Source organism: Nannobrachium achirus (assembly GCF_963921795.1).
Source record: "Nannobrachium achirus genome assembly, chromosome: 11".
NCBI classification, from domain to species: domain Eukaryota; kingdom Metazoa; phylum Chordata; class Actinopteri; order Myctophiformes; family Myctophidae; genus Nannobrachium; species Nannobrachium achirus.
In genome coordinates, this window is record NC_137820.1 from 23,213,324 (window position 1) to 23,241,300 (window position 27,977).

The 27,977-nt window shown below is 43.1% G+C and overlaps 1 protein-coding gene across 1 annotated transcript; it reads left to right on the forward strand.

The window, feature by feature from the left end:
- The first annotated feature begins 760 nt into the window (after positions 1-760).
- LOC308294880 (DENN domain-containing protein 5B-like) lies at positions 761-27,949 on the forward strand. The gene is made up of 21 exons (XM_080737791.1): positions 761-1,042; positions 6,729-6,838; positions 7,840-8,557; positions 8,908-9,095; positions 12,480-12,980; positions 13,289-13,520; positions 16,122-16,272; positions 16,541-16,631; positions 16,820-16,939; positions 17,050-17,202; positions 17,456-17,534; positions 17,649-17,724; positions 18,430-18,558; positions 18,663-18,784; positions 19,671-19,816; positions 20,028-20,146; positions 20,718-20,917; positions 21,496-21,578; positions 24,222-24,348; positions 24,821-24,995; positions 26,704-27,949. The coding sequence occupies exons 1-21, from the start codon at positions 934-936 to the stop codon at positions 26,885-26,887; spliced, it is 3,813 nt and encodes a 1,270-aa protein (XP_080593917.1). The 5' UTR covers positions 761-933; the 3' UTR covers positions 26,888-27,949.
- Positions 27,950-27,977: the final 28 nt, after the last annotated feature.

Consider the following 27,977-nt stretch of genomic DNA (forward strand, 5'->3'; position numbering starts at 1 on the left):
GTCCAGATGTATGTAAATGCAGCACAATTCTGATGTATGGACAGATTGGATTGGACACTTAACGGACCGGAATCCAACCTCTCAGGCATCTGATTTACCAAGACAGATATGGCAGGGGGACATTTACTCATGGCTTATATTGAATATTTATTTTGATTTGAGTTTGTTGCTCTGTCAGACGAAATACATAGGCCTATATTTGTTTTGTCTGCTTGAAGGGTTCAATAAATATTATTTGTTTTATTATTATTTCACTTATTGTGTGATGTAGCTACATGTAGCTATATTTCTGTCTCCTTTTATCTTTCGGTTCTTGTCAAAATAGTACAATCATGAAATAGGTCTATGAAACAGAAACTTCTAGATCTAAATAGTTGTAGAATTTGGTTTCTGGGTTACAAAACAAAAATAAGTTATTTGATACTGTTTGAGCTTTCTTTTCTTTAATTAAAAAATATAGATTACACATAGCCTATATATAGCCTACAGTACTGTAGGCTATATCATAACATCAGAAATTCCTTTTTCCAGTCTCCCTCCCCAGCACACTGCCTAGTGCCCATACGGAATAAAAAAGGAACACATGCTGAAATGGGTGAAAAATCAAATCGAGACACTGGATGAAATCACTTGCACATAAACACGCACAGGCCTACAGTGAGTACAGTCTCCTCCCCTTAGAACAAAATGATGAGCAATACAAGATAGCCTGCCCTACCGTACACACAATACAGACTGAGGCAGAGCACAATCACTCCACTGAGCAGCGCAAGTGCAAGCTGACAGCGAACCATCGCGGAGTAAAAGAAAGGAAAAGGAGTGAAGGACCAGTGGTAATTTATGCACACCAACACCACCAGCCAGCTAGGATGATCATCCACAGTGTGAAGTAGAAGTGAACTGATCGACCCTCTCCCTCTGTGTACAACAACGATGAACGGAATCGCTACGTCCACAGGATCGGCTTCATGCCGCTTCGCCCACTATTTTGTTGTGTGCGGAGTGGACACGGAGACTGGCCTTGAACCCGATGATTTAGCAGGTAAGCTCTGACTTTCTGAAATAAACAAACGGCAAAACGCAGCGAGAAAAGCAACGTAGAACATGTCCGTTTGATTAAAATGACAACACCTTTAAAGAGAGGCTGTCGTGACATCATGTTTTTTGTCAACCCCCGGGACTGGCTTGGGAAAGTATTTTATTTATTGTGTGGTTAAGGTGGTGTTTATCCTATTATTTATGACGACTACATGGGCAGATCGAAGTGTGTTCAGCGAATGGTTGTTCTTTGATCAGTTGGCCTAATACCGCTTTGTTGTTTACTTGCATAAGGTTTCTGTAGGCGTACCACCACAATGAATGTCAAAAATCGAATGTTATTTTTGTAATTCTTACTCAGGAAAATAATTAATAATATAGCTTTGTTGTAGCCTTGGATCAAGAAGGACTGTCAGATTTATTTTACGAGTATGATATGCAAATAATGTCAGGCTCGATAAAAAATAAATCATGGTTTCTTCAAGCCTTCCATGATTATTATGAAAGAAAACAAAGGCTGAACAGTAGAGGACATCTAATCCTGTTCACTGATGTGATGCTCATGCTCGATATAACAAATGGAGCTGCGCTGGACTGACTACTGTGAGTGTGGAAAGGGAGATAAATATTTGACACAGGATAGTATCTTCTCTAGCCACATATTTGCCCAGGACTGTGTGTGTGATGATCCCAGATTAGACCCTTCCCGACCTCAAAAAGCAACCATAATCTCTATTAAGTGGCAAGTCATGGCCTGGATGGTCCTAAATCTTATCATCTGCGGCCCAGAGAGCACCATATGTCCCAAAACAGTGTCTTTAAAGTCACACAAACCAGTGCTCACTGCATGTCAATGAGGAGGTCTAAAGGCAGCAGCCAGGGAGATGCTGTACTGGTGGCATTGGTTTCATGTTGCCACAGTGATGATGACATACACACACTATGACGGTGTCCTTTTGTGAGTCTGTCTGTGTGATGGATTGTTACAACAGACATCATGGCTTGCTTTCTGTCTCAGTCGTCTGTTGTGATGCAAAAAAGGGACATTTGTCTGTTTGTTTACTCCAAGATAAAGCGGGAGGGTGCTGAGGAGAGATTCACCCACACCTCACGTGAATCGTGTGTGTGACTGAGAGAGTGAGGAGAAAAGGACCATATCAGCATACTACAGACACAACAGACTATAATGGAGGTCTCTCTGCTACTGTATCCCTGTTTACGTAGATGTGAGTCATGGAGCTCCCACAATAGTCACACCCTGTATTCTGTGGAAGGTGCTGTATCTCTCAGCACAAGATTGTCTCCTTATGTAGAGCACATCCTCTGGGACATGGTGTCACGACGGGTTTGACACGTCAGACAAGAAGCTGGAGGCATTTCTTTTTTAGGATGACACCTACATTGGATGTTAAAGGGTACACCAGAGTATAATAGTGTATTGTCGATTGGTGTTTTATTTAGCAAACTCTCCTTCTGACGTGGTAACTTGTTTTGTTCTGCACCTGCACCAAAATGGATGTGCATAAGCATAACCTCTGTCTGAACTGGTGGATTGTTTAACTAACCATTGAGATGACAGTGAAAGCTTGCTTCTTGCATCGTTTGACTGACACTGACTCTGGCTGGAATATTTAAGCTCCACCAATCTGTTTATGTAACAGCAGGTCATCTCATCTCCACTGCAGCAGGGGGTTGCTCCTTTCGCTGACTTTTGTGTGTGTGTGTGTGTGTGTGTGTGTGTGTGTGTGTGTGTGTGTGTGTGTGTGTGTGTGTGTGTGTGTGTGTGTGTGTGTGTGTGTGTGTGTGTGTGTGTGTGTGTGTGTGTGTGTGTGGGGGGGGGGGGATATATCTATTGTCTCTGGATTATTGTCTTCAGTAGCCTGTAAATTGAACAATAAACAATGTGGCTGCTTGTTGCTTCAGGCATGTTTACGTGCTTATGTCAATAGTCCGCCTGGAGATGTTCATATCTGTGTACAGTAGTCTGTCCGTTTGAATAAAGGTGTGTGTGTGTGTGTGTGTGTGTGTGTGTGTGTGTGTGTGTGTGTGTGTGTGTGTGTGTGTGTGTGTGTGTGTGTGTGTGTGTGTGTGTGTGTGTGTGTGTGTGTGTGTGTGTGTGTGTGTGTGTGTGTGTGTGTGTGTGTGTGCGTGCACGCGTGTGCATGTGTATTTGATGAATGACTGCCGAGAGACAATCTGCTCTTGTTGGCTTCTCAATAGATGCCACTGTGTTTTCTGCAGCCTAATCAAATTTCACATGACGGTCTCTGTTGGAATGCTGGCCTGCCCAGGGCTTCAGGCCTGGCTCAGGCCAGATGACTGTCACAGGGGATGATATCATCTGTGAAGAGCAGAATCACAGAAACAATTTAACCACATGAACCCTAGTGTCCCTATTCTAGGCAAAAGTGATTTAGTGTGAGAGAGGAGGAGAACTAGAGCCCTCCGCTTGTGCGTCAAGGACCCTGGTCAACACATTAGGTTTTAACTGGATAAGATCTATTGGTTATTTAGTTTTAATCAAGGCAAGACTGCTTCCCCTTAGATCACTGCATTATTTAGTTTTTGCTTGTCTTATTTGAAGTATAAATGTGTTTTTCTTGAAATACCCTGCCACAAACGGCTTACTAAACATAGGTTCTATAACCACGTTACAAGGGACAAAATCTGATATTTATGTTTGTAAATTTCCCTCATTGGACCCCCCAAAAATCCGGATGCCAAGAGATGGGGCTTCCAGTTGGCTGAGCCAAGTGATCCACTTCCAAAATGAACGCCAGTTGGCCCTGGCTGTCATTTTAATTTCTCCATGTTGCTGTATCTCTCTGGCCTGTCTAATGATGTGATTGAATGTGATGGTAGGGTTCACAGATTTGACCTCTATGATTAAAGTGGGCCTGTTTTTAGGGACTGGAAACCATGTGACATTAATTTCTCTGATGAACCTCTCACCATTCAAATTGTTTGAAACTCATTTAGTGTTTGTTGGTCAACAGCCTACTGTACCTTGATGTAGATTTACAGGATGCGGTCATGACAAGGATCTCACAGTAACATGATATGAGGTGATACGAAGTGGACTGTGCAGTATGTCTTTGATGTCCACAAATTGAGTGTATGTTGTGTGTTTGTGGGACAAATTTAAGATATTAATCAAACTAGTAGTTGATTGGGGACAGCGAGCGTGGCAATATTAGTGTCCACAATTAGATATTATACTTTACTGCTGTTCCACCAAGTAGATTTCAAGGTTGTTAGGCATATACTGTATATAGTATCTGTTTGGGTTAGAGTAAGGGTTTAAGAGGGTATGAAAACACACACACACACACACACACACACACACACACACACACACACACACACACACACACACACACACACACACACACACACACACACACAAGGTAGAGTGTGAAGCGGAAGGTTCACAGTTCAATCCCCGGCTCCTCTTTGAGTTAGTGTCAAAGTGTCCTTAAACAAGACACCAAATCCCCAACTGCTCCTGATGAGCAGGTTGGTGCCTTGCATGGTGTCCTCTTCCATGAATGTAATGTAATGCACATATTGTAAAGCATATTGGATAAAGGTGCTATAAATGCACCATTGACCACATGCAGGGTACTCAGCATCTTTGCACAGTAGACCTGTGTGTGTGTGTGTGTGTGTGTGTGTGTGTGTGTGTGTGTGTGTGTGTGTGTGTGTGTGTGTGTGTGTGTGTGTGTGTGTGTGTGTGTGTGTGTGTGTGTGTGTGTGTGTGTGTGTGTGTGTGTGTGTGTGTGTGTAATAAGAGGAAATCCCTGCATGCATAATGGTAGCGACAATATTATGATAATTGCAGCCTAACTGGAACAACCAATTAAGCTTTGAATAACCAAAACATACAGTCCACATCCCCCCTCCCTCTTTGTCTGTTCGTAAGGCTCGAAAGAAGGCAGGGAGTGGAATAGAAACGGTGGGAAAAAGGGAGGGCTTTAAATGGGTCAGCTGATGAAATTTAAGATGAAGCAGTCATTGACGTGCTTCCACCCGACTGCTGTCTTCAACAACCATGGTAACACAGCAGAAATGGCTGCCATGGCAACTACAGTAGATGTATCTCTCTGTTTCACCCTTGTGTGCAACATTTAAGCTTTGCTAGTCATCATTGACTAAACTCTCAACTGTGACTTTGATCTCTGGATCAGTGCACGTGATATGGTGTCACATATCACGTGCAAAACGTGAAGAGGTTGTTCTGCAGCATGAATACCAAGACGTCTCCTTGTCAAAGACCATTCCGTTCCCCTGTCTCTTAAGAACACATTAAGCTTCTCTCTGCTACCCACTCGTCTGGCACACTTGCACTGTATGAGATTTCAAATCTCTTGTGTTCTGACAAATGTACAGCTCCATTTGCGGTCTGCATGTGAGTCATCAGTGGCAGGTGGATATTGCTAAATAAATTGCATGTACGTCAAAGTGGATTCTTTTTTGTGCAGCACATTTCCGTACTTACCAAACACTTGCGATTATGACAGTCATGTCAACCGTGATTATGACAGTTATGTCAACCATAGATCATTCAACAGTGACACTCTGTAAAATGCATATAAAATGAACTGAGTAATGCAGAAAGCAACACGACTACAAGACCACCCTCTTAGAAATGGGAAACATATTGAGTATCTTATTTACATATTCACACATATTGTCTTACATTGTGGTGGCGCTGAGTTAAATTACCTGCCTGGGGTTCGATTCCTCCCCGGTGCATCCGGCTTGGCAGGGGGCTCCAAACAACTGGTCATGTTCATGAGTGGGAAGCCGACAGGGTCGCTGCACTAGTAGCGACTCATACAGATTGGTCAGGCAGAGAGTGGAACTGAGAAGGATAGTGTTCCTCTGCAGGTGTTATGTCCTCCTGCCTGGTGAAACTCCTCACTGACAGGTGAAAAGAAGTGGTTGGTAACTTCATGTGTAGAAAGCCTAGTTACTTCACATGAGGAGACGTAGTTATAGCTACACCCTCCCCAAGAGCATCAGTATGTGTTGGCAGTGATGGGTACTACACACACTGCACACAGGAACTGACCCACAAGGGAATAACATTTGATTTCTTTCAAGGTTCAGTGGAAATTTTGTGAGCTTAAGTTGTATTTTTAATAATCTCATAGTCTCCCCCCAGAGCAGAATGTTCACTGTGATAATTTTTTTTTTTTTTTTTTTTAACAAGTTTTGTTTTGATTCAGTCCTTGAAGATAAAAGGGCTTCCTAGAAGTTCCTACAGCAGAATGATGGCAATGAGGGGTGCTGTGTCGACCTCTCTAGTAGTCTATTTCTATGGTAATTAGTTGAGTTACATAACTCTCTTGGCAGCTCTCCCCCTCCCTTGTTTGCTGCAGAATTGTCCCTAGTGTTTCACCTCTGTCTTGCTGACAACACAGAGAAGCTGGTGTCAGACAAGGCTGTGCTGTCCTTTCCACCAATCAATGCACCGTCCTGCCCTCTAATGTCCTCTTGTCATGACTCATGAATTCTGTTTTCTGAAGGGATGAACGAAGGACATATTGCTCCATGCTAATATGATACATGCTCTCTCTGCCGCCTCTCTTTCCCCTCTCCCTCACCTATCTCTCTCTCTCTCTCTCTCTCTCTCTCTCTCTCTCTCTCTTTCTCTCTCTCTTCTTAAAACTCTCCTCTTCTCTCAGGGGAAGGCTTTGAGCAGAGCCCCATCCGAAGATCCTTTAAGTCGAAGGTTTTGGTACATTATCCTGAGAGTACAGACAGGAACCCCTTCAATAAACATGCCGTTAACATGGTGAGATATTAACTGAAAGTGTTTTCCTGCCAGATGAAAGCCTTAAAAATAAAAAAGTATATCTATATATATGTAATAGGGATGTGAAAAAAAAAAACGAAAATCGACGCGTCGATCGACTCATGCTCACCGTGACTCAAAAAGTACGAGTCGAAAAATCGAAAAATATATATTTTTTTTTATTTTTCTAAAGTTTTTCCCCCAAAAATGACTGTTTTAATCGTTGTTCAAAAAGGTTATAAGCGTTAATGTTTTCCAAATGTGAGAGGACCGGGTGTGTGTGTCTGTGTCGGAGACTGTTGTGCATGCATGCGGCGCTAGTCAGGTCCGCGGACTACTGGTTGAGAAACACTGCTGGACCGGGATGATGCGCGAGTCATAGCAGTGCGACTCTATGGACTGGATGCGTTTTGTTTACCTCCTGCCTCTGCATGCATGCTTGACACGAAAGCTCGACGCGTCGATTCGCAAATAATGCGTCGATTAACATCCCTAATATGTAATGTAATGCACATATTGTAAAGCATATTGGATAAAGGTGCTATAAATGCGCCATTGGCCACATGGCACATGCAGGGCACTCAGCATCTTTGCACAGTAGACCTGTGTGTGTGTGTGTGTAAGAGTATATCCCTGCATGCATAATGGTATATATATATATATATATATATATATATATATATATATATATATATATATATATATATATATATATATATATATATATATATATGACCGCAAAATTCAAACAAACCAATTAAAATCTCTAGGCTTGCTGCCTCCATGGAGACACTCAAGTTCTTAGCTTGAGGCTTTTATTCACGGTCTCATACAGATGTGACATTGATGGCCTAATTATGGACCTAATTATGATCATTATTAAATTCCAACTTTGGAAGTGTCATCCTGCACATGGTTGGGGTTGTTAACATTCTATATCCTCATCTACCTCTACCATTATCCCTCTATCTCTCCTTGCCCCCATCCCACTCTCTCCTCAGTTGTGCATGCCAAGGGGCCTGGGCTTTCGCACGCAGGCAGACAGCCTCGAGCCTCAGTTCCACTCGTTCACCGTGGCCTCCGACGACGGCACGCGCTCCTACGGCTTCGTCCACACCTTCTACGAGGAGGTGACGAACGCCCAGATCATCACCGCCATGCAGACCCTCCACCAGATGCACCACGTGGAGCACCACTCCTCCGCTGCCTCCTCTCCCTCCTCGTCCTCCTCCTCCTCGTCAGCCTCCTCCCCGTCCACCTGCAGCATGGACTCTCTGGTGAGCAGCCTGGACGAGTCGGACGCCGAGTCCCTGCCGGGCGTGCCCGCCTGCCTGGGCTGCGCGGGCTCCTTCGACCCGGCGCGGGACACCCTGTACGTGTCCAAAGCCCTCTGCCTCCTTGCGCCGCTGCCCTTCCTGCAGGCCGCCCGGCAGTTCCTGCGGCAGCTCCACCAGGCGGTGGCCTCGCACACGGCGCCCCCGCTCCCGCTGGAGAGCTACATCCACAACATCCTGTACGAGGTGCCCTTGCCTCCGCCCGGCAGGTCCCTGAGGTTCCACGGGGTCCAGGGGCCCATCGTGTGCCAGCGGCCCGGCCCGGGGGAGCTCCCCCTGGGGGACTACCCGCTCGGGGAGGCCTTCTCCCTGCTGGGCGTGGACAGCATGGTGCGACTGCTCTCCTGCGTACTGCTGGAGACGCAGGTCCTGCTCTACTCTCACGGTAACACCATTCTTCTTGTTTAGCCAAAACTGTTATTGTTCAGGAAATGGAAAAGAAAACCATATCTAATGTAGTTATTGGTTCATTGGTTAAATATTTATAAAACCCCACAGACAGACTTAATCACTTTCGTGTCCTAATTTGGTTATTATTGCCGATAATAATGTCATTATAGGCAATAATCCTCCCAAAATAGGGCATTATTCTATGAAAAAAACATAAAAAGAGGAAATATGGAGATGCAAGGTTTCTGCCCGACAGTGGTGATATGCTGGATAGTTTGCAATTGACCGTTTGGTCCAAAAACAGTTGAGCAGTTTAATAATATTCATCTTCCCTAATCTTCCCAGACTACCAGCGTTTGATGACAGTGGCTGAGGGCATCAGTACCTTGCTGTTCCCTTTCCAGTGGCAACACATCTACCTGCCCATCCTGCCTCCTCCGTTACACCACCTCCTGGACGCCCCAGTGCCGTTCTTCATGGGTATCCAGCGGAGGGACGGGACTCAGCGATCATCCCTCAACCTGCCCCATGAGGTACAGAGCACGCCAAAGGCTTCAATGTATAGCCTCTACTGCAGGGGTCTTCAACGTTTTCAGGCCAGGGACCCTTTAGTTGAGAGAGAGATGAAGCAGGGACCCCCACAACATGTTCATAGATTCCATATACTGTAGTTTCATTGTTTGACGGCACGATCATCAGTGTATTTTGTATTCATGTCAATTAGTGTTTTAAGACATTTAACCACTTGAACCGTCAATACTTAGTTAACTTGACCTTTCACTCTGTACTTAGTCTACTTCTTTATCCTCTACACCAGTCTACTCTTTGCCGAAAATAGCCGCGAGGCGTTGTGAGCTTGTAGATCTGCTATTTTTGGCTAAGGTTCTCAGAATATTGATGCTAGGGTTCAAGTGGTTAATATGAAAAAGGAGAAAAAAAGTCACAAAGATTCGGAGGACCCCCTGTAGTAACTCTGAGGACGCCCTAGGGGTCCTGGACCCCCTGTTGAAGAACCTTGCTCTACTGCATCGATAGATTTAGTTTCGGGCTTTTATGCCTTTACAGTGTATGCCTTTACTGACAGTAGGCTGACAGGAAATGGGGAAAGAGAGATGGGGAGTGACACGCAGCAAAGGTCGTCGGGATATGACACGTGTTGTGAGTGACACGTTGTCAGGCTGCATTGCAGCCTAGCTCCTGGACCGCTACGCCAGCGGCCCAGGCCCCATCAATGGATGTCTGATAGTGACATTTTGCTATACAGCCAGGGGCGTCACAAGAGGGGGAAAAGTGGCACTTACTAGGGCCCAAGGTGGAGGGGGACTTGATTATTTTATACTTTAGCTATTGAAAAATAGCAGATATACAAGCTCACAGCGCGGCACTGCGAGCTTGTAGATCTGCTATTTTTGAGAAGTCATGAAAACTTGTGCAAATCTTTGAATATATGTATTTTTTAAGCGAACATTTGTAACTCAAATTTTGCTTCTGGGGGGGGGGGGGGGGTCCCTCGAACTAAATATTTTGAGATGGGGGGCCCGTGACCAAATACATATCATTTTGGGGGTCCTTCACATGAAAAGGTTTGAGCACCACTTACCAAAAAAATCAAGATTTTTCAAAAATAGCAGATCTACAAGCTTGCAGTGCGGCACTCGGTGCCGCGCTGTGTAGGATGAGCTTGTATCCTTGTACCCAGGGCCCAGAATTTGGTGCGACACATCCCTGCGCCAGCGGCCCAGGCCGCATCAATAGATTTCTGATAGTAACATTTTGCTATACAGCAGGGTATAAACATGGCTTGTTAATCTCTTCCAGTCTGTGCACTTGCTGATATGCCCCCTGGCTCCAGCCTGGTAATACAGCTCCTCGGAGTTCCTTCCTCTTCCACAAATCCAATCCTCCATACACACTGAAAGATCACGCCGTGCTGCATGAGCATCGGCTCTTTGATGCAGCGCTGCCCCAGAAAAGAGCCAGTTGGAGGAATAAACTACAAAGTGAAAAGGAAACCCACTAAGCAGCATTACATTCGCAGGGGGGGAAAAGCTGACAGTGTGAATTATTAATGTGAATTAAAAATCTCAACCTGGCTATATCTGGATGTTGTGTAAGATGATACTTAATTTGCACTAGCAAGCATCGAGCTAGCAAAGGGATATTAATCATACAGTGTGTGAGACTTAACTAGATCTGCAGGCGAAGCAGTGTATGTTCCAGTGTTTATTTTAACTTTTTTAAGGTATTTTAAAAGTGGGATTTCTACTGTCTGTACAAGGGTAGCTGAGTATGGTTACACTCTAGCTTGCTTATTGTCAAGTGGGTATTTGAATACATTTGAATCTAAAATGTTATCGGGGAAGGAAGAGGCAGCAGAACGCTAGCGGATGTGTGGGACCTGGGTTGGTGCACTGCATGTCTGTTGCTGTCCACCTTTCACCACATCTCCCCAGAGGCAATGAACTGGCTGTCAAGAGGTCACTGCTGGAGGTTGTGTCACTGCTGACCATGCTGTCCTCCACTGCTGCTCTGAAATGCAGATTTATCTTTGGCACAACGACTCTCAATGCAGTGTTCAGCAGCTTTCCAAATTTAGCTTTTGCACTCTTTCACCATTTGTTTGCCAACGTTCAGGTATATCCCGTCCAAACTAAAGCATACACCATTGCAGAGTCTCCGATGTATATGTGATTACAGTGATAGTTTACTAATCTACTAATCCCTCCAGTGGTAATATGTCAGTCTCTCCAAGGGGTGTGTTGTGGTTAAATGCCAAGAAGCCATTAATGTCATGTAAATCTCCTACTCTGGTCTTAATTAGATGTCTCTACACTTGGCCATAATGCTGTCAGCGAGCTTCTCCATTTGATGAATAAGAGCTTTTCTTGTGTAAGCCACTAAGCCTTTAACTGCGTTTTGATTATCTGTTCGAGGAACCAATTGAGAAGTGGTTTCAGGGTGTTGCATAATTGCAAAGTGGCAAAGTGTTTTGATTCTAGCCAGAGACCTGTGTTGCGTGTCTTTCCCCCCTCTGCTCGAAAGAAGTTGGAAAATAATCATAAAAAAAAAAAAAAAGGTGTTTTAAGGATGGCAAAGTACCGGTACATTAATTTCTTTTTATAGGGTGCGACTTGCTGTGAGCTTGTAGATCGGCTATTTTCAGACTGGGACAATGACAGGTCTATGCTCTATATCAGGGGTGCCCACACTTTTTTGACTGGAGAGCTACTTTTAAAATGACCAGCTCAATGTGATCTACCCACCCCAAAAAGATGTACCTGGGGTCCTGGGGGGGCTTTGGAATAGTACTGGCATTACATATATAAGACAAATGCACTTGAAATGGGAAATGGAAGTGATACAAACACACTTGAAATGGGACATGGAAGTGATAGGTTTTTGGGTTCTTTGTAATGCTACTGACTTGAAACCAAAGTACTGCATTGTGGGGGTTTGCCTACTTAAGAAGCAGTGAAGGGAGCTGACAGGCAAGTCAAGTCACCGTCATTCAAGTGACAGATGCCAAAATGAGGGGTTTTATGATTTTTGTTTATAATTATTTCCCTTTATATTGGCGGCATGTTATATGGTCTACCTGCCCAGCATTTTTGATCTACTGGTAGATCACAATCTACCTTTTGGGCACCCCTCTGACCCCTGCTCTATATATAAAGTATCCTGAGACAGCTTGTTGTGCTGTGGCAGTGGCACTCAAATACCTTTTTATACTAAATTTAAAGTTTTTGCTTGAACATCAATTGTTATTATTATAATTATTGTAATATTTATTTATTTAATTGATTATATATTATTATATCTATAATCCATTAAATTGAGAGTGTAACTGTAAATGAATGCTGAGGATTGTACTTGTGTGCATTCTGACCCTCCTCGGTTCCCTCCTCCTCCCTCCCCAGGCCAACCTGTGCTTTGTTGACATCGACAACCAGCACGTTGACATTCCGGAGGACGTTCCTTCGTTCCCAGACCAGACGGAGCTCATCCAGGAGCTGAGCGAGGTGCTGCTGCGCTTCGGCCTCCCCGCGCAAGGTGGAACGACGACCACCGAGCCCGACGCCGCTCCCCCTTGCCTCAGCAGCCTGGTATTGGAGGATCTCATGGAGGACAGACAGAACGGGAACCTCGGCGGAGAAGAGCTGGCCGCCCTGGAGAGACTGCAGGCGCTGGCGCGGAGGTGCGGCACAGAGGAGATGGCGGACGGAGTGAGGACGCCGGAGCCTGTTTTTGAAGAGGAGGAGGAGGCGTTGCGGTGTGCCAAGCTGAACGTGCAGCTCAGGGAGGTGTTTGCAGGCCGCTTCACTGCCATCTTTGGCCGATATGAGGAGTTTGTCATTCACAACGCTCCCGATCTGGACTCCTGGCTGAGCAACCGCGAGGGGACGTGCTGTTTTGACAAGGTATTCAAAAACATACATGTCTACTTATGAACTGCTGTATTATACATGATTTGAACCCTGGCATCCCTTTTCTGGACATGACATCATAACAGGTGAACATTAGGTGAAGCGCAACGTTGTGAGCTTGTAGGTTGTTGTTGGTGAAGAGATTTGGTGCGGAGAGAAAAAAGCAGGCGGACAATATAGGCCCCCCGTCCAGGGTGACACAAAGTATATATGGTTTAAGTTAAACTAAACTCTACTCTTTTATTCTATGGTGTATGAAATTCTATTGTGTATGATATTTTTGTTATTGTTATTTGTTTCAGGGTTCCTTCCTCTCGGCCCAGCCAGAGCCCCACATGCACTTCCTCTCCCGGTTCCTGGAGACTGCCATGTTCTCATCTTTCGTGGACGGGAAGGTGTTGTCTCGCTGGGCAGACAGAGAGCCCCAGCAGCAGCTGTTTGACAGCCGTCTGGAGAGAGGGCGCCTGTACGACACGGACGAGGAGGATACCCGTAGTTGTCGCTACACAAAGTGCACCATGATCTCTGAGTCAGGTGGGGGTGGTGGAAAACGTTTTCTAATGGTTTTGTGTGGTGCTAACCGCTCCTCCCCTCCATGTATGGCATGTACAGTATGTGTGTACACTAATCATGCAAGGGTAGCAAATTCCTCACTATGATACCACAACAATTACTGTACATCATAAAAGGCACCGCTCACTTCACACCGGGTGTTATTTTTATTTAGAAGTAGCAATAACACAATGTAGAAATGCAAGGAATATACTTACATTAACAAGTACTGAAGTACCCATTAGCAGCATGTCCCATTTCACAAGTTTTTTTGAAACCCACGTGTTGTGAGCTTTTAGATAGGCTATTTTCAGCATAGAATAGCCTAGAATTGCTGTGTTATGGTGTTTTCACTGTTGTTTTGGTAGCCCAAAATGTCCCCAACTACCCAAAAAAATACAGCGAGAGGGCAATGTGTTTCTGCGGGTCAACACCACCACACTACTCCTGCTTGTATAGAGGGAAATTATGTGTAAAATATATATTGTTATTTAAAAACAGGGCAAAGTTACATACTGATACATCCGTGGCCCAGTTACAAGACAAGCACCATGTCCTAATGGAGATCTGACTTGATCGAAACGTTGACGATGCAACAAAAATACAGCAAAGCTATTTCAGCATCACCAGTGTGCAGACTCTATTCTCTTTTAGAAAGCTATATACCGGTGGCACAGTCAGCACTGTCGCCTCACAGCTAGAAGGTCCTGGGTTCGATTACTGCCGGGGAACGCTGGGGGCGTGTTCTCTCCGCCGCATCATCAGCACCCACACCTTAGGTGGGGTTGGCGAAAGGGCCTTTCTGTGTGGAGTTTGCATGTTCTCCCTGTGTCTCAAAGGGTAGATACCCTCACAAAAAACATGCAGTAATCCTGGTCAATATAAAGCCTTCCCCTGGCCAGCAGGGGCGCCTGATGGAGGGGAATGGAACTGGTTGGAATAACGTGTTCCTTCCATGTGCTACGTCCAACCAGAGAAGCTCCCCCCTGTCACTCCTCATGCACTGAAGGAAGCATGAGCTCAGCTCAGAGGGAGAGCAGAGCCCAGGATTACAGCTTAGGCAATTGGCACTGGGTGAAAAATGGGTTACAAAATCGTGGGATAAAAATGATGAAAAAAAGGGAGAGAAAAAAAAAAAGAAAGCTATATACTATGGTAACTATGCCTTTGAGTAAACTTGAGTAAATTGTCTTAGTTACATTCCACCACTGGGTGGGTGGGTGTATGTTTACAAACAATGGGAGACAGATTAGAGTTCCCGCTACACTCTGAAAGGGTGTGCTTACTGCTTTGTATAGATGGTAACAAACGGCATTGTGTTGCAACCTAGAATTTCTGTAAAATGATCTTCCCCTGCTGGACAGATATTTGGAACAGTAGGGAAGGGCTTTCTTTTGGCCTCTACCTTCATCCTGATATGCTTCTAAAAAAACTGAATACCTGGCTTAGTATTCCATTCCCATTCCTCTCCAGGAAATATTGTCCTCTTAACCCTTATTCTTCAGTCTTTGTCTGAAAAGAGGGTGTCTGTCTCATAGGATAACATGCGAGAGGAGAGAGACAGTAAAAAGTTAGGGTAATTGAGTTATGAGTTGCCCATGCTTCAAGGGCAAAGTGATGTAACTTGAATTATTTGTTAAAATCTAATCTCAGTGTATGACAAACATGATTTAAAATGACTTATGAGTCAAGGGCAACAATGGCATGTTTTATCTTTTGGGGAACAATTTGCCCTAGGACTTTGAGAAATGTTACGATCAGAGAGGGAGCCAGATTTTGTTGAGATTAACCACTTCATTGTACAGTGGTGATTCGCAGTGAAAATGGTATATTTGTAATTTCTGCTTTTTTTTTAATGTTTCATACATTTTTGAAAAACTGACATGATTTCCTTGTGTAGAATGGAACTCTGTAGAATGCTGACTTCTATTGAGAAGCTTTGAGGGAAAGTTCCTTGAGTTCAGTTGCACTTTGACATGGTCCAGTAAAGAGGGGTAGATAGAGAGAATTAGGGATGAAAAGGGGGGGAGTGTGGTGGGATGGGGGACTGGGGGTGGGTAATAATAAGCAGTACATGATGAGAGGGGAACTACATTGTGTGCTATAATTAATGCTCTGCTTTGAAGTCTGACCAAACTCTCTGCAGAGACAGCGCCACTCTAACTCACAGTTCCTTGATTGTTTTTTCCTCATTTTATTTTCCTCTCATTCTAGTTTTCCTCTCCTTTTGTGGACTTCCTCTTCTCATGTTATTTTGTGTCACGTTGTAATTCGTCCTGTACTACCGTGCTGACTCAGTTTTTATCCCTCTTCCCAAGCAGACTGAAACTCACAGGTTTAAGTTTACACTTCAAGTTCATTTAGCAAAATAAAAAATGTCAGTGTTTTTCTTTATAATTATTTATTTACAAAGGTGTGAAATGAACATCGATGTACACGGTAGAACCAAGACTGTAAAGTTGCACATATTCTAAGCTAGCTTCACTTATTTGGTCCCAAGAATGGTAAAGTAAAATCATTTTTACGGAGATTCCATGGATACATGGTTCCTTTTCCTTTATACTCTTTATTTTGTGTGTCCAGCCCAGGCCATTGAGCGCAGGCTGCTGAAGGCCGACCACACAGCCATTCACCCCCACCTACTGGACATGAGGATTGGTCAGGGCAGACACCAGCAGGGCTACTTCCCCAAGCTGCAGGCTGACGTGCTTGCACAGGCACACGGCACCAACAAGTGAGAACACCACTACCTCCATTGTTCATAGTTAATGGGAAATGGTCTGCGTTTCTACTGTGCCTTTATCCAAAGTGCTGTACAATTTTGTGTTACATTAATTCATTCATACGCCCACACATACGCCGCACACATGATTCTACTATCAAGATGTTCCAGGAATTAAACTGTTAATTGAACTTATAATTTGAGGACAGGAATTCTTTACCTTATTTACTTGACATACTCTAAAGTCTAAAACACTGAATTTTGCATTTATATTGAACAGGTGGACCGGTCGTGTCACAGCATCCCGCAGGACTGACCCCAAGAGACCAGCAGCCAGTGAATCCTCAGGACTGGAAAATGAACAAAGACTGGTATGTGGACGTTTTTAGTTTAGTTTAGTTTATTTGATCATCTTCGCCTGTATCAATAAAGTAATACATCAACATAAGCAAACTGTCACATAGTTCAAAGTATATGTGTGCTTATAATGGGCACGTGAGTTGACATGCACGAACACATGCCAGTGCAATTTTTTCACCATTGATTTATTATCTTATAGAAGCATACATTTTGGAGGAAGAACCTCCGTCAGTCCAAGCTGCTTGACCCCTCAACTTCAGCTGTCACTCAAACCCACCGCGAATTTGTGGACGAGCTGCTGAGCGAGTGCCGCCTGAAGGTAAGTGACCCTGCTGTCCCTCAGCTCACTGTCTCTTACAAAGTTGAATAACCTGTGGGTGTTTACTCCTCTTGGTGGCTATGCTAAATCGTTGTGTTGTGTGTTTGCAGACCAAACGTATGTTAATGGAGAGGATGGGGAAGGAGAGTGTGGAATTGGGTCAGGGGGAAGCCAACATCACAGGCCTGCAGGAGAACACACTTATCCATAGTCTGTGTGACCTACTAGAGAGAACCTGGGGCCATGGGCTGCAACTAAAACAGGTCAGACACACACGCACGCACGTACGCGCATGCACGCACGCACGCGCGCACGCACCCACACACACAAACACCTGTACATATGGTAATTCTCACAATTTGATATGCATCACCAGCCTTGACAACCTACAATATGTGTTCCTGCAGTATGTCAACATTTCAGTATCACACACGTGAGCAACATTTTGGATGGTTGAATGTTGACGAACCATTCAGTCTGTAGATCCGTTAGAGATGATTGTTTGTTTCTAAACAGGGCAAGTCGGCTTTCTGGTCTCACCTGCTTCACTACCAGGCTGCTCAGGAGAAGACAGAATCGCTCATGGAGTCTCCAGGTCAGAGCAGAGCCATGCTGTTTCTTGTTTTGTACAAACCATTGGTCTCAATGGCTGAATGTTCATACGTTGTCATAAAACATACGTTGTCATAAAACCTGTCTCCCTGGTTAGTGTCCGCTGGGCTGGACCACAAGAGGCTTGATGAGGGAACTCTGGTCCTGAAGGGAACCTTGATGCAAGACATGAGGTAATGAGAGCCCATGTACTCTGTCTGACCTTGTAGTGTGGTAATTTAGATCAGGGTGTGACCAAAGGATTTGATGTGCAGGCAGGATAAGTGGGTTCCTTTTCTGATTATGAAAATGAATTGCCTCCAATAGGATTAAAAACAAGACAAATCTTTTGCATTGTAAATACCAGTTGAGTAGAAAAAGAAAGGTAACTGAAGAGGATCAAAATAATCATTCAAATTGATAATGGTTTGTATATGATTTATTTAGCACCTTATATAACCGTATTAAAATTGTTATCTAAAAGATGCAGTTGCTCTGTCTTCATGATTTATTCTATTCTAGGATGATTTCCCTGCACATTTTTAGCTTTACAGTTTACAGCCCGGCGTTGCATCATCCGCCCATCTCTGCCCTTAGTTTCCTGCCACTCTCTATAGTTTATACTATCCTCTCTAGATAAAAAAATTGTAAAGTTCATCTTTAAGTTACACCTTAACACAGATGCCACAGATATGCGATGGTTATATATTGACATTTGCATCCATTCCAGTCTGGTTTGATTGAAGATTAAATTCAGTTTGATTGACCTACAGTAATGACAGAGAAAGGATTCTGTTGAAAAGTAAATATTATATATAGTGTGTGATGTGCTTAAGAAAAGCTCATTAGATTAGAGCTTGTTCATTGTCGCTCATCTCAATCTATGCTTGTCATACCAGGTTTGTTCAGACAATGAGTGAGGGTCTGTCTGATGTGGGACAGGCCCGGGCATGGATCCATTTGGCACTGGAAAAGAAACAGCTGTCGCAGCACCTCAAAGAGCTACTGTCAAACCAGGAGCTGCTCAGGTAGGAGTCATGCTGCAATTAACACAAGCATGAGGACCGATTAGACAGTTGATGTCCCTGCTTTTTGCTCTTCTATAAATGCTTCTCGTTGTTTCCCCTGACAGGCAGCTGTATAAACCCCATGCATTCCTGTTGTGCGAGGAAGAGAGGGAGCAGTTCTTGTTCCATCTGCTCTCCCTCAATACTGTGGATTACCTCTGCTTCACTCGTGTCTTCACCTCCATCAGTAAGTCCTGTTTACTTAGAGGAGCACTTCACTAATTTTCAACCACATCGTTATCTAACTGGTCCTCACTAGTGCTCATTATAAGATGGCACCATTTATGTCTACTCACTCAATGCCTATAATGACATGCCCAAAATAGGGATGCCAGGTGAAAAGTGGTTAAAGAATATTTTTTTATTGGCAGTTAAGTTTGTGGAATTATATGAGGAATTTGTCTTGTGAGGTTGGTGCATTCATACATGTCATTGTCTATTCACAGCTATGGCCATAATTAGATTGTACATAAGCACAGACCATTTTCCGTTCATGAATCATGGCTCAATTTTTTTACTTTCAGCTAACTCAATTAACTGAATAATTGAGTCAATGTTGGCTAAACCTCAATGCCTGGTGAAGAAGTCATGAATATTTAAATTTCATTTGTAAAACAATCTTTTACTCGGGGAGACTATTTTCGTCTAGACCTTTCAAAAGACTGCTGTGAAATTTTGTGTCTGGGATTGCATATCTCAAACAGGTTTCAAGACTCTGCAAGTTGTTTTTTATAGTGTACTGACTGACACTAATGCAATCCAATGGCTTCCTCGGAAATCTAATCACAGTATGCTGTGGAAAATGATTGACAGCAATGTCAAGTATACCGTCAGCGTCAGTTGTACTCAGTGGGCTGAACAATCCAGAACGTCAGTGTGGTCCTTTTTAGGGATACAGGATAAGCATAAAGGGATGGGTTACACATAACATCCACAGTGGATTTTCACGCAGACCTCTCAGACTTACCCATTCGATACACAAGCTGAACCCAAGAATGTGAAAATCCTATTTACAGTACTCAGCAGTTGAGTTGAGGGCTGACTTCCTTGCTGCTCTTGATTTGTTTGTCCAGGTATTCCATATCGTGTCGTCATAATACCCATGAAGAAGCTCAGTATTGCGATGACAACCGTGAATCCTTGGGTGTGTGTGTCAGGGGAGCTGGGTGATTCAGGAGTCAGACAGATCACCAAGAACACGCAAGAGATCTTTTTCCAGGTCACTATATATCTATAGTGTATAGTATATTTATAAAACTATGTCTAGAACATGATTTGATTGATGATTTATAGTACTTGTTTATACTTATACGGCAGAGAATAATTTGGGCAAATGGTAAACATGCACAGAAAATATATAACATCAGAAATAGATCAAGCTTCTTGCCGATGTGGAAAGAACTTTGAATGAATGCCGGTGTGTGTTTCAGTGTAAGAACCTCGGCAGACTGAGCACCCTGCAGTTAGGACAGGAGAACTCTGGCCTGCTGGCCAAGTGTCTGGTCGACTGTGTCATGGTGTACAATGAGATAACTGGACACACCTACAGGTAAGATTTAGGGGTGCAACATTTCATCTAACAGATGAATTTAATTGAAACGTTTTCGGCCATAAACCCAAAACCAAACTAGGGATGCTTTGAAAGTGGTTAAAAGTGTGGACAACAATGAGGAAATATGACAGTTCTGTTACAGATGTTTTATACAGATGAATGGACAAAGTCTAATGATTATGCAAAATAATTGCAATTAGCTCAAATAGTTGCAGTCAGGCAATTATTTAATAGGCGTGACAGGCCTGGTCGCTCAGGACGTAAAGGCCAAATCCTAAAAAGTGTTCTTGCTGAACTTGGCTCAGTTGGCTGGTTCCATCATGATTAAAAATGAGGACGAAAATACATACTACAGAGACATCAGTTCTTGAATCACCAAGATTTTTATTGAGTTATCAAAATCAAAAGTTTTATATTTTGGTATATTTTGGTCAGGTTGCTGCTTCACAGAGAATAATGACAATATAAAATATATAGTGTTAGTTCTCGAAAATATATTGGATACAAAAAGTATGTAAAAGTGAAGTCATAAACATTTTATTATAAGATCTGTCTTCTTTTCCTGTAGGTTCCCATGTGGCCGCTGGCTGGGAAAAGGTGTTGGAGACGGAAGCTTAGAAAGGGTCCTGATTGGTCAGCTGGTGACACCAGGTGGAGAGGAAGAAGGTGCGAGGTGGACGGGGACACCCCCAGAACTGGGCTCACCATCACAGAGCGGTCCTGGACGAACAGTCCTGGGATCACTTGGATCACTTGGTGGCCGGAGCAGTACGTATCGACGGAACCGAGCTAATCCTTTAGCACAGGGGTCTTTAACGTTTTCAGGCCGGGGACCTCTTGGTTGAGAGAAAGATGAAGCAGGGACCCCCACAACCTTTTTAGAGATTCCATAGTTTCAGCACAATTATCAGTGTATTTTGTGTTTTCAGATATTTAACCACTTGTACCGTCACTTGAACCTTTCAACCTTTCACTGCCGAAAATAGCCCATCTACAAGCTCGCAACGCCTCGCAGCGCGAGGCATTGTGAGCTTGTAGATCAGCTATTTTTGGCTAACGTTCTCAGAATATGGACACTAGTGTTCAAGTGGTTAATATAAAAAAGAAGAAAAAACGTTTCTATCACTCAAAGATTTGGAGGCCCCCTTGTTGTAACTCTGAGGACCCCCTGTTGAAGACCCTTGCTATAGGCACAATAGCTAAACTGCTTTTGGGTGTCCTCGCTACACTGACTGATTCTTCTCCCATATCATCTTTGTTTTTGGTACCTTTGTACTCCCTTTATTCCTTCTTTTGTTTATGTCCTTACTTCACTCCCTCTTTTTTTTACCTGCTCTCCCTCTCAGGAATGACTTCTGTTGAAGTACAAGAGGACATGAGGGAGGCAGCAAATAACCTTGTCAAACACTTTCACAAACAAGAACAAGAGGTATGTATGTGTGTGTGTGTGTGTGTGTGTGTGTGTGTGTGTGTGTGTGTGTGTGTGTGTGTGTGTGTGTGTGTGTGTGTGTGTGTGTGTGTGTGTGTGTGTGTGTGTGTGTGTGTGTGTGTGTGTGTGTGTGTGTGTGTGATGTATCCTTCAAGCAGCTCATTCACAAAAAGAAAAACATGGGGTGAAATTGAGTCCCTGAGGAGGGGCGTCAGATCTTTAGGGCTGATCCATTATGACAAAAATCATGAGCTCTATTATTTTGTTCAACGTTGAGACTGGCTCATTTATCTATATTTTTAACAGACAAAAAGACAAAACAAGAGCATCATTGCAAAACTGTATGCGACGCAATAATCCTTTTATCTAGATTATCTTGTTTTAGTAATCGCTGTAAGCGGAAATTATAATTGAAAATAAAATGTGATTCGTTGAGCAGCCCCACTTTGAGCCCTCACTAGTAACATCATTATGGTATGTATACCTCAGGGGTCTACTGCCTCCTGTTCACCAGTCTGCGTCTGGTCTCAGTTGTGTCTGCATCTCTAGTCCAGATAGATGTTTCATCAGTGTACTTTATTAGCCTAGATCAGTGGTTCTCAACCTTTTCTGGTCGCGACCCCCAAAATAATCATATCTGAACTGGGGACCCCCCAGTAAAATTATTTTTTGTATAACACGGTTCTATTGTGAAAATAGCCGATCTACATGCTCACAACGCCTCGCAACGCATGTAGATCGGCTATTTTCACAATTCTTGCCTCTAGAGGTATTAAAAAGTCCTAAATTGTCACTTTAGAAATGTGCATATGCCCTCTATACACTTACATTTTATATTGGATTGTTTACTGCTGAGTGAAAAAACAATGTTGCACATTAAGTTAATCATCTGGGGACCCCCCAAAATAATTTGGGGACCCCCCTGGGGGTCCTGACCCACAGGTTGAGAACCACTGGCCTAGATAATGTGCAGTGCAGAGTGACCATTGACCAACCGAAAAGTCAGATTGGGGCGCTCTGCTCTGAATGCAACTTAAAACCACAGGGAGATGGTTAATGGGTCATTATTGCCTATGTGCAGGCAATTCATGTAAAGATAATAATGTTTTCATAGGCTCTATTTAGACCACCCTCAAGGCAATGCCAGTGCATAGCAATTGTGGCATTTAACATGCAGGTCTCTACTAGGCTAACAAAGCCTTTTCAATGTATTTTGATCGGGTTCAAAGCATTCACTGCCTTGCTTTTAGAAATGATACCGGTAGTTTGACCCCTCATTCAGTATTAGAACGTATTAACCACTTTCAACCTGTCGTTGAAAGTTACGATTTTGGGACCTCAAAGATTTTCAAGAACAAACAAAATGTAATGTTTTTCATTTAAAAATACGAATACTTTCAAAAAGGTAAAAAATGATGAAGATTTTAGCAATTTGTCGTACGACGAAGTATATACTAGGGCAGGGGTCTTCAACAGGGGGTCCGGGACCCCTAGGGGGTCCTCAGAGTTACTGCAGGGGGTCCTCCAAATCTTTGAGTAATAGAAGTTTTTTTTCTCATTTTTGAGCGGTGCTAACCGCTCCTATAGACCGCTTTTTTACCAAAACTATGATGTCACAAATGATGATGACATGAGTTCGCTAGACCAATGAAACACTTCGATTCGGTTGATCTGTCCATGATGTCATAGTCACAGAGGCACTCGATTGGTTCACCCTAATTTAGAACGCGTTTAGGCCGCGTAAAATACGTCATAAAAAATTATTGAGCGGTGCTAACCTTGAATTTCAAAATTATATTAGATGAATATCACTTATAAGCGATAAAATAACCACACTTTTAGACAGACTGTGGAAAATCTTACAGGTTATAAATGATAGGCAGGTAATACAAGTTTAAAATACAAATGAACAGACTTTGAAAAACTAAAATATTCATCTTCTGGCCTCTTCTCGCCTCTCTGGAGGCCTCTCTGGAGGTAAATAAGGTCACTTATCATTACACTATGACACTCTTACAAGCTACAATCCGTAGCTTGGTCAACTAACTGATGAGAAATGACAATAAAGACTTATATAGTCTGAGCAGACCTCTAGACTGACATCATACACAACAAAAAGAATATTGCCATGCATGCCTATCAACACTGATTTGCGCAGGAATTAGTTTGCACCGCTCACTTCGCACGGGTGCGATTTTTTTATATTATAGAATTATATATCCATATATCCATATTCTGTGAACTTTAGACAAAAATAGCAGATTTACAAGCTCACAACATCTCGCGCTGCGTGGCGTTGTGAGCTTGTAGATCGGCTATTTCCGGCAAAGAGGTTTGGTGGTAGAGGGGGAAAGGTCAAGTTTTGATGTTTCAAGTGGTTAAATATCTGAAAACACGAATTGACATGAATCCAAAATACTCTGATGATTGTGCTGTCAAACAATGAAACTATATGGAATCTATGAAAAGGTTGTTGGGGGTCCCTGCTTCATGTCTCTCTCTCTCTCAACTAAGGGGTCCTTGGCCTGAAAACGTTGAAGACCCCTGTACTAGGGCTTAAGTGGTTATTTAGATGCATACTGTATGTAGCTCCTCAACAATCCCTGCCACCTGTTTGTCCGTCCATTGTTTTTCCTCTGACAGAGAGGAAACCTGACAGTGTTGCTGTGTGGCGAGGGAGGCCTGGTGCTTTCCTTGGAACAGTTCCTCCTTCATGGATTTAAGTCCAACCGACTCTTCCAGAGGAACGTGTTCGTATGGGATTTTGTGGGTAAGTAGTGTGCCTGCATTACGTGCGTGTGTGTGTGTGTGTGTGTGTGTGTGTGTGTGTGCGCGTGTGTGTGTGTGTGTGTGTGTGTGTGTGTGTGTGTGTGCGTGTGCGTGTGCGTGTGCGTGTGCGTGTGCGTGTGCGTGTGTGTGTGTGTGTGTGTGTGCCCAAAAAGATCATTTTGCACTTCTCTCTTTCTGATTTTTATGAACTGTCCCCATCTAGTGGTAGAAAATATTTATTTCACAATAACTCTTGTACTCTATGTGGCATGGAATAGTGAATCCCTTTTCATAAACACGTGGTAACCTAAAGTGCCCCTGTAATGCTTTACTTTAGACTGTATGCTTTCTTTTATCTTTTAAACCCTTGCTTTGTCCTTCATCAATACATTATTGATGAGCTGCGTAAGCATTTTCTCTTCCCACTGAGTGTTCAGTCTGTCAGCAGCTGATCTCCCAAACTCTTCCAACAGAGAAGGCAGTGGTTTCCATGGAGACTGCTGATCAGATGGGTGACTTGCGTGGATCGACAGAACCCCTGAGCCTGTCTTGTGACTCACTGTGTCGCTACGTCAGCGCGATCAACGCTTCACCACGCAACATCGGAAAGGAAGGCAAATTCCAGCTGCTTGTGTGCCTAGGAGTCAGGTGAGGATTCTGGATTCTCAATTCCAAAGGTTCTCGTTTTGGGTATGAAGTACACATGTTCACTAAAATGAGAAATGAAAATGCTTTTAGTAATAAATAATAATACAACAGATTTATATAATGTAGTGTTTTGCTTTTCTACACATTCAAAGTCGGTTAAAGCCTTAACTACTGCATTACATTAGCCTGGGGCCAGCCTAGATACTAATGCATCTAGCTAACTAACTGCAGTATCCCTACCTTGTTTTAACATGGCTGGGATGTCTAGCTCAGCTAGGCTAGCATTACATTACCCTGTGAGAATTTGAGGTGTGATGGCCCCCTGCTGGCTATATTATGACATGTACGTAAATGGCACACTTTCCTCTCCCTGGAGGGCTGAAGAGGTGGCATACAGCAGGACTGCTCCTCGGCTCTGATGTCCTTTCAAATTGACCCATTTATATCACACACTGTTATTATGGGGCCAGGTTTTGGCTGCTGCAATGAAAGGCAATACAATACTATGATGGTATGTAATAGTGAGATGAATGTGAATCAAGCATTTCAGTTGGGGATGGAGTATTTTTGCCATACAGCATCAGAGGCGTGTGCTGCACTACAGTATATTATCACAGTTTTAATTGGGGATGGAGCTTGTTAATTTTTATTGATAATGAGCACCTCATCGGTCCTGCTTATTGAGCCAGGCTTTTATCGAGCCCATGAAAAATTCTGAACAGAACTTTTTTTATTGGCCTGTTGTTGTGACTGTGAGTTTGTGGCTGACCACCATCTATGAAGACAACAACACATTCATTAATGTGCAATAAGTGTTAAATGGCTTTATATTACAGAGAGTACTGTAATAATTTCTTGATCCACTATTTGCGATAACAGGCTTGATAAGCCCAAAGCTTATTGATACCCGGTAATCAATACATTTGTTATCGAGTTTGTAACGGGCTCGGGTTTCGAGCTCCATCCCTAGTTTTAATGGGTCTGACACTATTGTGTATCTGAGACATGAGTTGATCAACTTTTTTGCAGTCCATGTTATGCATGCACATCCAAAAATGATTGTCTTCAAAGCTCCCTATAACTTCATTAGAAATCAAGTACATTTCGATCTGTACAAGGTCATCGTCAGATTATGCATCTGATGAAGACTGTCTATAGGTCAAAACGTTGTACTTAGGGAGCTTTGAAGATGGTGTGTGGATCTTTTTCTTTTCAGTGGACCAACTCCACTATGCATTGTCAAATAAAGCCGAAATTATGTAAAACATGAATATAATAAATGCAGATATACTGTATTTAAATGATTATTAAAAATAGTATGTCTGCTATATCCTAAACAAAGTTCACTATAGCATCTGTTTCTTGGTCATTTAGAGAGACTAGATGAAGGCAGCTGTGTTCATTATAAACATATTAATTGCTTGATGTAGTACAGAGAAACACGAGACTTGCCACCGTCCTTTTTAGCAGGTCATAGCTTGCAGTTATCTACTTACAGTCAGACCCAGTCAAGGCAATTGTTGCTGAAACCTGAAAAAGAACTGCTCAATTCATTGTGGTTGAGTGCTTGGTCAGGAGAAAGTACACAACCCTGGTTGTTATTTTGCAGGCAGCTTACTCACCCCATGTCTTGTAAGTCCTGTAATGTGAACCTTCATTAATCATTCATGGGACCATTATTGTCTATTTGACCTGTTTGAATTGGCAGGGACCGGCTGCTCTCCCAGTGGCTCCCCCTGCTGGCAGAATGTGCCCTGACACCGCGGACGTACGAGGAGGGAGCGCTGATTCGGGACCGTGCAGCTGTTCACTCGCTCTCCCGCATCCTGCACACACTCCATGAGTTCACCATCACCTTGGAGACAGCCCTGGTCAAAGGGGTTGACCTTTAACCCTGCCAAATGGACAATATGAGATGTGGAAGTTTGACTCCTCCTCCACAACCTTCTGCAAGAACACTGAAGGGTGATCCTCAAGAGAGTTGAATGACCTTCTTTCCATGGGAAGGAGAAGGAAGTATATTCAGACAACCGAGAAAGACCCATGGCTTGCATGTTCAGAATAAAGACTTTATTGTGGAAAGGACGATGGACTGGATGAACATAATGAAGTTTTGAGGAGGAGTATGGCAATTCCTTATCCCAAGAGCTGTTCAAAACATATTGCCTTGTACACTGAAGTAACTGTCCTATATATTTGCTTAAGGAAATATTGTATGATTTTCTTATGCCTGTTTACACTGTGATATTCTGTTTCCTCAAGGAGAAAGTGGGAACCATCTCTTCATCGACCATCTATAGTAGATATTTTCACTGTTTGCCCCATGACCTTGGCACTAGAACCACTGTAACGCTCTCTTCTCCTGTTGCTGTAATGCTTGCACTTACATTTTCAACTTAGTACAGTACATGCATGGCCAAATCTTTTTCTTTAGGGGTCGTATACAGGGTTATGCCTATATTTTGCCGTTGAAATGCTACTGGAAAAATACTGAAACCAAATGTGTGTCCTAACTGTGTCTGCTCAAATATTTTTCTTTGTTAAACAAAAGATTTTTTCTGTGTGATTATTATTATTATTATTTTTTGACAGACTATTGTTTGTTGTATGGTATTACCAATTTATGACATGTTTAATTATAGTGATATTTTATTTATGGCGATGTAAAACATATTGCACATTGTGCTGAATTTGTGAATTGTCATGTTGTTTGTTTAATTGTTCAGTTGTCTTTGTGATGCTGAGATGCTGAATTAAGTTTAGACTCCTGAAAATGCTGTGTATTATGTTGCATTTAGTTTTGTGAACTGTTTCAAATTATGGAATTATTTTCTCCAGCATTGTCCTACAGCACTATCTAACCTGCAATGACCAAGTCTCTATTATAATTTTGAGTGTAAATTAGAGTAAGCAATAATTAATTGTTGTTTCCATATTTATGAAATGTGTTGTTAAAAAATAAAGTTGAAATTGACATAAACC

Bases quoted from the DNA above. Each gene is read 5' to 3' on its own strand.
- LOC308294880 (XM_080737791.1), top strand. From the start codon at position 934: ATGAACGGAATCGCTACGTCCACAGGATCGGCTTCATGCCGCTTCGCC. The intron at 13,521-16,121 runs GTGGGGGTGGTG...TTGTGTGTCCAG, and splicing joins CACCATGATCTCTGAGTCAG to CCCAGGCCATTGAGCGCAGG. The intron at 18,785-19,670 runs GTAAGTCCTGTT...TTGTTTGTCCAG, and splicing joins TCGTGTCTTCACCTCCATCA to GTATTCCATATCGTGTCGTC.